General features: G+C 55.6%; 1 protein-coding gene across 1 annotated transcript; it reads left to right on the forward strand.

Annotated features, from left to right (window-relative positions):
* The first annotated feature begins 5,704 nt into the window (after nt 1–5,704).
* IRX4 (iroquois homeobox 4) lies at nt 5,705–9,755 on the forward strand. The gene is given in 6 exon segments (XM_086469449.1): nt 5,705–5,749; nt 6,694–6,838; nt 6,841–6,944; nt 7,454–7,560; nt 8,511–8,833; nt 8,986–9,755. Coding segments are annotated over 6 exon segments (1,494 nt in total).
* Nucleotides 9,756–12,593: the final 2,838 nt, after the last annotated feature.

Consider the following 12,593-nt stretch of genomic DNA (forward strand, 5'->3'; position numbering starts at 1 on the left):
GCCCCGGGGGCGCTACCGGCAGCGGGTCCCCCGGTGCCGCCTCCCCCGCCCCGTCGCCCCCTCCCCGCGGCCGGGGGCCGCTGGCTCCGCGTAGCCCCCCCGGCGGCAGCGCTGCCCCGGGGCTGGGGACACGGGCAGGGCCGGGGGGGCGGCCAGGTAGAGGTGCCCATCCCCTGCGCGCAGGGCTGGCGCCGGCCTCCCAGCCCTCCTCCGCCAACGGGAGGGAAACAAAGACGGCGAGAGAGGGAGGCAGGGAGAGTTGCCCGTAAGTTTAGCGCCTTTCAGTCGTGACTCGCCGAGATAAATGATAGTTCGGAGGTGCGCGCCGTTCATCAACGCTCCGGCTGCCTTACAGCGTGTGCAACCCGCAGATCATTAGGTTAAATGGAGGACACTCGTGTCCTTCCAGAATCAATGCAATTATTGCTGGCAACAAGGACAACAATTGGAGTGGCAGCGCTAATTTTACTAACCTGCTATTAATTATGGTGTCCCCCACGCCCCAGCCGGCGTTTATAACCCGCGGAAGCAAGCGGCGCTGGCTGCTTCTGTTTTAAAACGGGAAAAGTTGGAAGCGGAGTGCCCTGGTGGCGTTGGAAAGTGTTAATCAGGAGGAAAGAGTGTGATCAGTGGAGCTATTCACTGGAACGTCACTCTGGTACAGGGGGTTAGCGAAGTGACTGTGGCGCCTGGGGACCGACGGCGCTGCGCCGCGCCGCTCAGGTGCCGCACGCTGAGCCATGTCTGCGGTGGTTCCCCGCGGCTCCCCGCAAAGCCAGGCAGCGCCGGCGAGAGGAGAGAAGCCTTGCCATGGCACAGCCAGCGCGGCGAGGTTTTAGCCGAAACCTGGCGTGATCGCAGGTAAATTTCTTCTTGTTTTGGTGGTGATGCTTGTGCGTGTGTGTGTGTCTCTATGGAAGCGGGGGGGGGGGGGAGCGGTGGGGTTCTTCTCCCCCCCCCCCCCCCCTCCCCCCCCCCCCTCCTTTGGAGCCTGCTGTAGCAGCGCGGCAGCTGAAAACGAACTGCTGGAGGGAAGAGAAACTATCTGTGATGAATCATTTGGCTTTGTGCAATCTTTACCTAGGACAGAGGGCAAATGTATCTTAACATATGTGTTATTTCTTGGGAAGGGGGTGTGGATATGATATTCAGCGAGCGCTAAGGTAAGGTATCGAGTCAAACTTTCTGGATTTTAAGGCAAACTTTAAAAGGCATAGAATTTGACCTTGCAAGTAGGAAAGTTTTATCTTCGCAGGGAAGTATGCTCAAGCTGCCCGCTGCCAGAGAGCTCACAGGCGGTGGCGTGTGAATGCCTGCGAGTCTGCGGCACTGGGGGCACAGGAGCTGGGAAGAGAAGCCTTGTACGATCTTTGCTTTGCTAGTGCAAGCGTAGGTGCGGTGCTCTGCACCGAGCAGGTAAATGGGGGTGCGTTGTAGGGTCCCTCTGGCCGTGCGGCAGCTGCCCAGGGCGCAGCGTTTGCGTCTCTTGCTGAAAAGTTTTGTGTGCGAGGGTGAGCGTGTGCTGGCTCCAGCTCTTCAGTGCGAAAAGTTAATAAATACAGAGAACAGAATGAGCATGTGAGGCCTTTCTGCTTTAATCTAGATTGTTTGCCAAGAGGATTGAAGACTTATAAAAGGAAAGTATTCAAATGGATAGCTTTGAACCACTGATTTTACGTGTAGTTGTAATCTGAGTAAATTAATTAGCGGCGCCTTCTTATGCAACTGTTAATGTTTGTCATCATTGCTCCGCCGATCACAAGCCGCTGCAGGGGTTTGGGCAGGTCGGCAGTGTCAGCTCGCTGCCCCTCGGTACAGGGTGCAGGAGATGCAGTTAGACCTCGGATGGGCTCAGGGAAAAAGAAAAAAAAAAAAAAAAAAAGATCGTATTTACTGTCGATAGCGACTTCATGGGAGCTAATCTACTTGAAAATGTTGTAGGCTGCCCTCGGTTCCATGTCAGATCCCAAATGGGCAACGTGTAGAGCTTCACAGCGTTTGTCAGGCGGTGTCAAGGTTGCTTTAAATCTGTACCGTGAAAACAAAGCAAAGTCGACTGAAAGAGCTCGCTAAAGTCTGTTTAGCCCATAAGCAAATTCCGTCGCTGAAATATTTCCAGGAGTGGCAATAACCCCTCCAAAAGAGGAGGCGATGAAAATGCAGATAGTAACAGTGTAGCTGCATTAACTGCCTCCAGATCATGTCCCTGAAGACGTCCATCAAAGCGCTAGTCCCGAAGAGGTTCTCTGTTTTACCTGCTGTGGCCTGTTCCAGCACCACAGCGTTTCCTTCTCGTTTCGTGCTTTTATGATAAAACTTGTATGAACGTTGGCTCCAGGTTCTCGGAGAAGAAACACGTAACCCTCGGAGATAGACTTGGTTGGGCTTTGGCTGTAAAATACCTGCTCGCCTGGGTGTGCAGGCTGGCTCTGACAAGAGGGGAACTCTCCAGCGTTTCCTATCGATCGCCATGGGTTTGCTTGCTCAAACTTTGGAGAAAGCAGTGTGTGTTTCTCTTTCCCGAAAGCTGTTAACTGCTTTGTACAGGAAAGGGGCTTTGGCAAGGATCAATTTTTATTGCACAGCAAAGACTTGCATTTTCCGAATGCTTAAGGATATAGCCCACAGCATTAAGCGTCTTTGCTTGGATTTGAACAGTGTTACGTTGTTTATGTGCAGGAACCACAAAGGTTATTTTAAATCATTGTGGGGCTTATTGCATGTTTGTGCGCTGGCACCAAAAATTCGAGATGAAATATAATTGTGTTGAGTTTCTTATCAACAAAGGGCCATTATTTGTAGATTGTAAGTGAAACAAGACGTGGACGCTGGGGGAACATGTAATGTCAGCTTTCAGCGTTTAAGGTTAAGTTTTTTGTTAGGTGGTTTGTTTGTTTGTTTTGGTGTTTGGGTTTTTTTTTCTCTTAATGACCGCTTTCTAGGGAATACAGATTGGAACTGGCACAAAGCTGACCGGGGGTACAGTAGTAGAGCAGGCAGGCTGCAGAGAAAAATGACAAATAATTATCATGATTAATACAGGAAAGTTCAGCGCAAAAATGGGCACCAGAGTATTTGCACGGTGCAGTGAAAGACCACTGTGATATATAAATAGACAAGGACTATAAATATTGAATTTCACCTTGTATTTTAAAGTTTAATAGACGCATCTAAATACCAAAACCTGTGGTGTTCTGTGGGCCACTGCGGAGTTGACATCTGCAGTATTGTCAAAAGAGGGAAAGGGGAAAAAAAAAACAAACCACCAAACCCACAGCACCAGGACATCTCCCAAACTGTAGCCTGGAAAACTGGGAGGACTTCTCCAGGCAGTTCTCTAGCTTTCCCAGCTAATTATAGTGCTTTACACCGAGCCGCTCTTGAGATAAGTGCAACTGTTTTCTTCCCTAGCACCGGTGAGTTACACTCAGGGCTTAAACAAACATCCCCCAGCGCAATCAGCGCAGGAGCAGAGCGGGCAGCACCAAACGCTGCGCGCAGACCATTGTGTAAACACCGGGTGTCTGCGCTTCCCAAACAATGCGATAGCCCGTCAGCACGCCGCGCAGAAGGGAGCTGCGCGTAAAATAGCCAGGGAAAGTATCGTTCTATCCTTGGCAGCACCGGCGTTGCAAGAGGAATAAAGGAGCGTTTCTGTAAGAGAAACCCAATGGCTAAGTTATTAATATTGCCAGAAAGAAGAGAGAAGGTGTTAGCATTTCAGGTGAGGGAAGAAAAAGCACTTTCTTCCCCTCCAAAAATCAATACAGAATTCGAAACCGATTATTAATGTCATTTGATTCCCTTTTTTTATACGTTTCTCCCGGCTACAGATAGTGAGCTGTCAGGATAATTTGCATGTCCTGTATCTGATATCTTTTATTTGCAAACACTCTAAAGCGCCATAAAACGCCGCTCGTTGTAGTCTAACTCAATCCGAGAACTAGTATTTTCATCTGTAAATTAAAGCAATTACGCAGCAGATATTATATTATGTGTACTGTGGTCTCCAGATAGTCATCAATCACCCTCAATCGAGCTGTCAGTGTGGGCAGATTCGTTTCTGGGAGGCAGTCTTCCAGCTGGGGAGAAGAAGAGAACATCATCATTAATTAGAGTGTGACCCTGGGGCTATTCACATGTCTGAACCCAGGAATCTTTCTGAGCAAGTCTGCACACCACGGAGCAGCCTTCAAACTGCACCAGCAGCCCAGCTTCAGCCTCGGAGCTGACTCCTCCGCTTCCTCCACCCGCCCGGCAGCTACCTGCCCCCCCCCCCCCCCCCTCCCCCTTGCTCCGGCTGTAGCCGGCCGTCGGGGGGGGAGATGCTGGGGCTACCGGCCGGCGGAGGTGGCCCTGGCCACCTCCGCCGGCCGGTAGCCCCAGCATCTCCCCCCCCCGCCGACGGCCGCTACCTCCGGGAGGCAGCACGGAGCCTGAGAGTGAAAAAGAGGGGGATGCTGCCTGCTTGGAGGGGGGGGGGTGTCCTCCAGCCCCCAGAGGGTAGGGTTGCTGAGGGCAGCGGTGGGGAGAAGGGGGTGATGGAGAAGAACCTCCCTCCCAGGCCCTCCTTCATTTGGGGGTCCCGCGGTTTTTCGGTTGCACCCCTCTTCTCTAATTCCCACACACCCCCCCTCTCCGCTTTTACACCCCACCCCACCCCCAGCTGTGCGCAGCTGGGAGCATAGGCTGGCTTTTCCAGCGGAGGTTCGCCATGGGATCAAAGTCGGTTTAACGTGAAAAGTCACGTCCTTTCAATCATTCCCGGGAATACGCTTGTAGGTTTTTCTACCTGTAATCACACGTCTGGAATAAAGGCCGAAAAGAAAAGCAGGATCGCATGTCATGTGCTTTATTGTCAGCCTTAGCGCTAATTTTAACTGTTGATTAAATCTTAAATGAAGACTCAGTCGTGTGTCCCTTCATATGTCTTGTTTGTAATTGAGACTAATTATTACTGTGGGGTGGGAAGAAGCAGCTGCTCATTAATTAATTTCTAATTAAAAGTGCTTACCAGCCCTTCAGTGACTAAAGAGGGTGGGGGGAAATCTTAGCTGATACAACATTGATCCTTCAGATAAAACCATTCATTTCCTTCCCTTCCCCGCAGGAACGTACAGAAATGTTGCAGGCTGCCGGAGAGCTTTCCAAACTTTGGCTCCTCTTAGGCGGGCTCAGGGGGATGCTGTTTTCCCAAGGCGAAAGGGTCCCGAAAATGAATGTTAAACTTACAGGCAGGTTAATTTGAATAGCGTTCGCGTGACGTCAGAGGCTCGGCTTTTTTAAAACAACGTGCTTCTGAACTGATGTATTTCTATCACTTCTCTCGCCCTCCCCCCCCCCCCCCCCCCCCCCGGCCTTTATTTTTCTGTGGGTGCAAAGTATGTATTCTTGCCATCACGTTTGCCAGCCCTGGAGCCCACATGTAACAATTATTTCTGTTTCGTAGCGGTAGAGGGGAAGGTGCTAAAATCAGTATACATTTTTTTTTTCTTGTCTTTGGTTAAAAAAAAAAAAAAAAAACAAACAACAGAAAGTTTAAGATTTCATGTAAATAAATTAAATGTGGTTTTCTGCTTCGTCCTATAAGCATCTAGGGACCTGTGGTTACCAATCAATTGGTACAATAGAGCAGAGCCAGGCTGCAATACCGTGCAGATCAGACGTCTCGCCTTGTTTCTAGATAACTGGGAGCCTCTGTACCATGTCATATCCTCAGTTTGGCTACCCTTACTCCTCTGCACCCCAGGTAAGACTTTTCGCCTACCAACGTTCATTGATTGAATTTCCTTCCTTATTGATTGTGTGCAGGGCTGAGAGCGGCAGCGATCCTTCCTAGCGTGCGGGAGCGGCCAGCCGGCTGCTGGCCCCGCATCCCTCCGAGATGCTCCAGTGATATCTCGCGCAGCATATTTTAAAACGGGAAAGAACACGCGGGATTTAGGGTGTTGGGGGGTGATAATGACGCGTGGGGGAGGATTACAGAGATGAGGGAGGTGAGAAGGGGAGCTAGAGACACCCCCCCAACCCCCATCCGCTTTCTCCCTCCGCAGCGCTTTTTTTTTTTTTTTTTTTTTTTCCTCTTTCCCTATTAAATTCACAGTTTACCAATTAAACACGAAAGTACCGCGGTCCGGACCGCAGCAACATAATGGGATATTCTAAACCAGCAGGTTAATAACAGATGCGTGCGTGGCTGCTACAAATCTGCAGTCAAAATAAATATGCATGAGTGATTTAGAAAAAAGGTTTAAAAACCGCAGATGGGAAGCATTGTGGCGCAAGAGGAGGAAACCGGTGTAAACCCAGTCTTGTGAGAACACACCCGAAAAGTTAGTTTTTAAATGCAAAGTGTTGCAGCAATGACTTCCAGCAGATCAAACGCCCACAGTCACGGGGCGGTCGGTTGTTGCGGTGGGGGTTTTAAAAGAAAAATAATTATAAAATACTTGCACCTCTGCGTTTCTCCAGAGCGTTTTTACCCCAACTGAAGTAAAATACGGAAGGGGAGGGAGGGGGGGGGACACCCTAAAGCTGCGACCTGATTTGAATTTGAAAAAAAAAAAAAAAAATCAAAACCAAACAAAAACCCCACCCAACCTAAAACCACCAAACTTGGGGACAGTTTAGGAAGTCCCCCGTCGTCCCCCCCGCCGCCCTCAGCGCCGCTCTCTCCCCCCGTCCCCCCCGCAGTTCCTGATGAGCACCAACTCCCTGACGACCTGCTGCGAGTCCAGCGGCCGGACGCTGGCCGAGACGGGGGCGGCCGCCTCCGCCCAGACCCCCGTGTATTGCCCGGTGTACGAGAGCCGCCTGCTCGCCACCGCCCGACACGAACTCACTCCGCCGCCGCCCTGGGGGTCTACGGCGGCCCCTACGCCGGCCCCCAGGGCTATGGAAACTACGTGACCTACGGCACCGAGGCCCCCGCCTTCTACTCCTTGGTAAGCCGCCCCGGGGGGGGGGAGATGCTCCCGCCCGCCCCCCGCGCTCCCCCGGGGGGCGGTGGCCGGTCGGCGGGACCCCGCCGCGGCGAGGGCAGCCTCGGGCACTTCTCTTCCCCCCCCCCCCCCCCTTTCACCACCCACCCACCTCCCCTCCGGCGCTCCCCCGCGATCGGCGGCCGGCGCGTCCAGCCCCGCGGCCATTCCGTATCCGAGCCCGCGCCGTTCTCACGGTCATGCCATTAAAAGTCGCGGTAGATCGCGGCCAGGCGGGTAGTTTGGGGCGCCCCGGACCCCGGCACGCCTAAAATGATGCGCTCTCCCCAGCCAGCCGATTTTTTTTTTTTCCTTTTTTCTTCCCCCCCCCCCCCGCCCCAGCACGGTAACAGCGCGAGTTAAGGTCTCGATTGATCCCGCCGGCCGAGGGGCCTCCGGGAGGGTCGGTCGCGCCCCCACCCCCCCCGGGAGCCGGGCGGGGGCTGAGGGCGGCGGCGCGGTGTCTCTTGCAGAACAGTTTGGAGGCGAAGGACGGGAGCGGCTCTGCGCATGCGGGCATCGCCCCGGCGGCTGCCTACTACCCCTACGATCACACCCTCAGCCAGTACCAGTACGACAGGTAAGCGCCCGGCAACCCCCCCCCCCCCGGACCCGCTCGCTGCACCCCACCCCCCCACCCACCCCCCCGTTTCCCAGCCCGAGGACCTGCCCCTCGCCTCCCAGCATCTCCCTCCCGGCCCCGGCGGTGCCGCCTCCCCTTCCCCACCGAAACGAACGTCTCCCTCCCGCAGGCACACGGGGGTCCTCTGCCCCCTCCCGCCCCGGACGGGCGGGGGGGGGGGGGGGGGGGGGGGCGGGTAGGGGGGTGGGTGATGAGCTTTCGCTGCGCGGAGTGAGGCTGAGGCGCCTGGGCACGGCTGGCGTGTTTATTAGTTTTAAACCAGCGCCGAACCCCACTTGCACACCCTTTGGAGGGCCGATGACCTTTCCTGGAGGATGTGCATTAAATATTAAGTCGCAGCCCCGGTGTCATCTGCGTTAGCTTTCTACAATTTCAGGAACAAAAGGGTAGGAGAGATTACTAATAAAAGAGGAGGGGGAAAAAAAAGAGGAAATATATTTCTATTAACAGTCATACCCTGGGTCACCGCGATGTATCCGACCAAACAACAGGAAAGTGGGATTTCTGTGCTGGGATTTCCCTGCTGCCCGAAATGTTGACATTGCCTGTATCGTGAATAAAGGCAGGCGCTTCCCTCCCTCTTGCCGCCGCCACGGCACAGCGGGGATCCGCATCGCCCGGTGCTGCTGCTAGCTGAACCCTCCCTCCCTCCTTTCTTCCTCGGCCCGAATTCTCGAGGCAGGTCGCCCCCTTGAAGCTGAGCTCTCCTCGCCGTTCTCCCCCCCCCCCTTCCCTGGTCCAGCCAGCCCCACCCCCCACCCCCACCCCCCGGGGGGTTGCCGCAGGCGAGCAGCCGGTGCCGGGGCCCCGGGATCCCGCGTCGGGCAGGTCCGCGGGGGGCGAGGGCGCCGTGGTGTCACCCTGCGGGTCCCCCGCTGTGCCCGCAGGTACGGCACGATGGACGGCGGGACGCGGAGGAAAAACGCCACCCGGGAGACGACTAGCACGCTGAAGGCCTGGCTGCAGGAGCACCGCAAGAACCCCTACCCCACCAAGGGCGAGAAGATCATGCTGGCCATCATCACCAAGATGACCCTCACCCAGGTCTCCACCTGGTTCGCCAACGCCCGCCGGCGGCTCAAGAAGGAGAACAAGATGACCTGGCCCCCGCGGAACAAGTGCTCGGACGAGAAGCGGCCCTACGAGGAAGAGGAGGAGGAGGAGGAGGAGGGTTCGCAGGAAGAGGCGATGAAGAGCGGGAAAGCCGAGGGTACCCTGCTAAAAACAGGCGCTTAGCGGTTCGGCGGGGGCTCGGCCGCCAGGGGCGGGCCCGGCTGGTCGGGGCGGCCGCGGGGAGCGCGGCGACGCCAGTGACCGTGTGTCTTGTTTTTGCTGTCCTTCCCCGCCCCCCCCACCCCGCAGAGCCCCCGGGCAAGGAGGAGAAGGAGCTGGAGCTCAGCGATCTGGAGGACTTGGACGCCGCCGAGTCGGAGAGCTCGGAGTGCGAGCTGCGGCGGCCCTTCCCGCACCCGCTCCCGCACCCGCACCCGCTCCCCGGCGGCAGCCACCCGCCGCGGCCGCCGAGCCCCCCGCCAAGCTGCCGCCGCCGGCCGCCGCCGCTGCTACGCCGAGGAGGAGAGGAGGAGGAGGAGGAGGCGGCGGAGCGGGCGCGGAGCTGCCTGAAATCGGCGGCGGAGGAGTGCGGCCCCGACCTGCTCGGCCCCCGGCAGCGCGGCTGCGAGTCCAAAATGTGCTTCCAGCAGGGGCAGCAGCTGCTGGAGGCCAAGCCCCGGATTTGGTCCCTGGCGCACACCGCCACCTCCCTCAACCAGGCCGAGTACCCCTCCTGCATGCTGAAACGGCCGGGGGGCTCGGCCGCCGCCGCCGTCTCCGCGCCGCTCAGTGTCATCGACAGGCACCAGGATTCGCCGGTCACCAACCTCAGGAACTGGGTGGACGGGGTGTTTCACGACCCCCTGTTCAGGCACAGTACTTTGAACCAAGCCCTGAGCAACACGACAGTTTCCTGGGCTACCACCAAAGGAGCCATTCTGGAAACGGGCGCCTTGGGACGCGCGGTGGGGAACGGCGCCAACGTGCTCAAGGGGCAGCTCTCCAATTTGGCCCACCATGACTCAAACAAAGAGTTTCTGGCCTTTCCCAAATCAGGAAGCAAAATGTTTTGTTCCTAACAGGCCCGCCGAGGGCGAAGGACTTTCTAACGCTTGAAGAGTCAGCGACACTGAAAAGAGACTTGCGAGAGTTTAAATTTAAATATAAAACTTTTTTTTTTTTTTAAAAAAAAATAAAACAACGGAAACGAGGATTTAAAGTTCGGTTTGCTCAGTTCAACGACAGACTTTGCTCATTGCTGTTCTGAAGAATTTCTCCTGGCTGCGACTTTAAGGATCAATGTCGTGAAAGTTATTTAATTCCATGTCCAAAAAGCACGTACTATAGCGTAGACCTACTTACAAAGTTTACATCCAAAAGTTTACAAACGGGAAATTTTAATTCAGATTTAATTTAAGGCATGCCGACATTAGTTATAAAGACTTTTCGAGAGTTTTTCCTCCTGATTTCCTTGTTAGCATATAATTCACAAGCAGCACTTCTACTAAGTTTACACCTACTGCACAAATTTATCTTGACAAAAAAAAAAGAGAGAATATGTTAAAAGGTATGTTCACTCCAATAAATGTCTGTTTCAGAGGTAACACGAGTAGTGGCGTTTTGCATTGTGCAACAACCACCTTTTAGGCTTCGAAATGCCCCCTCGGAGCCGGTCCCGGTAATTCCGAGGATTGTCAACAGGCTGCCGGGAGAAGGGACAGGCGGCTCGGCAGGACGGATCCGCGGGGGGGGGGGGGGGGGGGGGGGGGGGGTGTGCCTGGCCGCTCTCCGCGCTTTACCGCGGCTCCGCGCTGCGCCCCGGCAGCCGTCGGGGGCGGGGGGGCGCCGGCTGGCCGTTGAGGTGAAGCGGGGCGGGAGCATCTCCCCCACCCCCCCCGACCCCCCTTCCCCGAGCTGCGGGGGTGGGGGGGTGGGGTGGGGGGGGGGCTGTTTTCGGCCCCAAAGGGCCGGGCTCGGCCGCGGCGTCGCCTGCGCCGTGCGCGGAGCAATTGATTCACATGGAAAATTTGATCTTTTAAAGAACCGTTTTAGCTTTCCAGCTCCTCTGCCAGGATGGAGAGTCGCTGATCCTCCATGAATATTTCAGCACTTCAGGACAGATGCTTTACCGTTTTGACATTAAATAGAGTGCAGCCGACAAAAAGAGAGAGGGAGAAAGAGCGCTCTCGACGTGTGATTCAGGAGCACTCGCAGCCCATTTACCGCTTAGGTAACAGGCGTTTAAAAGATTTCCTTTTCTTCCCCGGAACGGGAGCAAACTTTACTGAGAGAGGAACAACTGCTGGAAAAGACACTGCGAGGCAATAGCAGACCTCGGCTTACCCAGACCGGCCTAAAGCCCCTCAACTGCGGCGCCCGACGCTGCGGGGGAGGGGGAGAGCGAAAGAGCCCGAAGGACCGAGGTGACACAGGACAAGCAGAAGAGCTTTTCTTGCCTCCCAGCCTCCTCACCCATCCCACCCCTGCGGCTCCCTGCCAGTCCCCCCACCCCCCCACCCAATAAATAAATAAGAATACAATAAAGGCAAGGATAAACTCAACCGAGACAGCACCCAGCCAAAATATCACATACTCCAGCCCGCAAAGTTTGTAGCGAGACCTGTTAGTGCAAGGACTGAATAAAGGAATCTGGGTGCGGAGATCAGATCAAGCCCTTCCCCTCCCTGCGAGCAGCCGTAATTGGATTGTATCCAGTCATATTCCCTGTCATTGTATTGACTTTCGCTCTCTTGGATGATATTATCGAGATCACTGAACCCCTCTGCTGATCTGGCTGTCAAAAGGCTCAGACAGGAGCCCCCGGCCTGGAAAACGTGCATCAGCCAAGATAATTTGAAGTGAAATTTTCATTTTGACAGTAAACCCCTCAATTTCTAAAGGCTCTGCACCCGGAGAGCTCGGTGGCAGGGGGAGGCTTTACAGAAAGCCCACGTCTTAAACTGAAAAGGGCAAAAGAACTCGAATTAGTTGTAATAGATAAAAGGGCAAAAATAAAGAGTCAAGGGTACTTGACAGTAATAGCGAAAGTGGAGTCTCCGGGGAGCCGCGATCTCAGCTAAAGGCTGGGCCGGCAGGAATTTTAATGCAGCCGGGGCGGCCGGCGAGCTTTGCCTCTGCAACCCTTTAGACAAAGCAAATTATTTTTCAGCCAAACTAAGGAGTTGGGGATGAAGGATGAGAGCGAGAGGGAAGGGAGGAAGGGCGAGTGTTTGGGCTGCCCTCAAACCATTGGCGGAGGCAAGAGGGATGGGGGGGGGTGGGGGTGGGGGGGGAACCCGCTGCCTGCTGCGAGGGTGATGGGAAAGCCGGGAGGTTTGGGTGCGCAAACCCGGCTGGGTGCGCAGGGCCCGGGTGGGGGGGACAGCGGGCACTTCGGCTGCCAGGGGCTCCGCGGGGTGGGAGAGGAATTCGTTCTTGCTCCCAACCCAGCTCCAGCCGAGCGGGTGAGACTGCGTGTGGCAGGAGAGGCGCTCCTCCGCCGAGCAGCCGAAAATCTCCCCCTGCTTTCGAAGCGCCCCCCGAGTGCTGCGGAGCGCTGAGCCCCGCACGCCGCCCCGGGCAGGCGTGTGACAAGTGACACCGCACGCGGGTATCGATCGGGACTGACCGGCGGTGGCTCAGCCACCAAGGCGGTTTGGTCAGCTCGTCAGCTGGGGGGCAACCCCCACCACCACCCCCCATCCCCAGGGACTTAAAACGGAGGTGATGACACTGTGGGCAAAGCACAGGCGCACTGAAATACCAGAAGCTGAAAAAAAAAAAAAAAAAGCGAATCAAACCTTTATCCCTTCATTTTCGTGTCGTTGTCGCTATAAACAAGTTTGGGGAAGTTATACAAGAAGCCCAGCTCCCCCCCCTCCCCGGAGCACCGGCCCCGGCAGGGATGCGTGTGCCCG

Source organism: Leptosomus discolor, chromosome 8, assembly GCF_034619465.1.
Source record: "Leptosomus discolor isolate bLepDis1 chromosome 8, bLepDis1.hap2, whole genome shotgun sequence".
Lineage (NCBI taxonomy): Eukaryota > Metazoa > Chordata > Aves > Leptosomiformes > Leptosomidae > Leptosomus > Leptosomus discolor.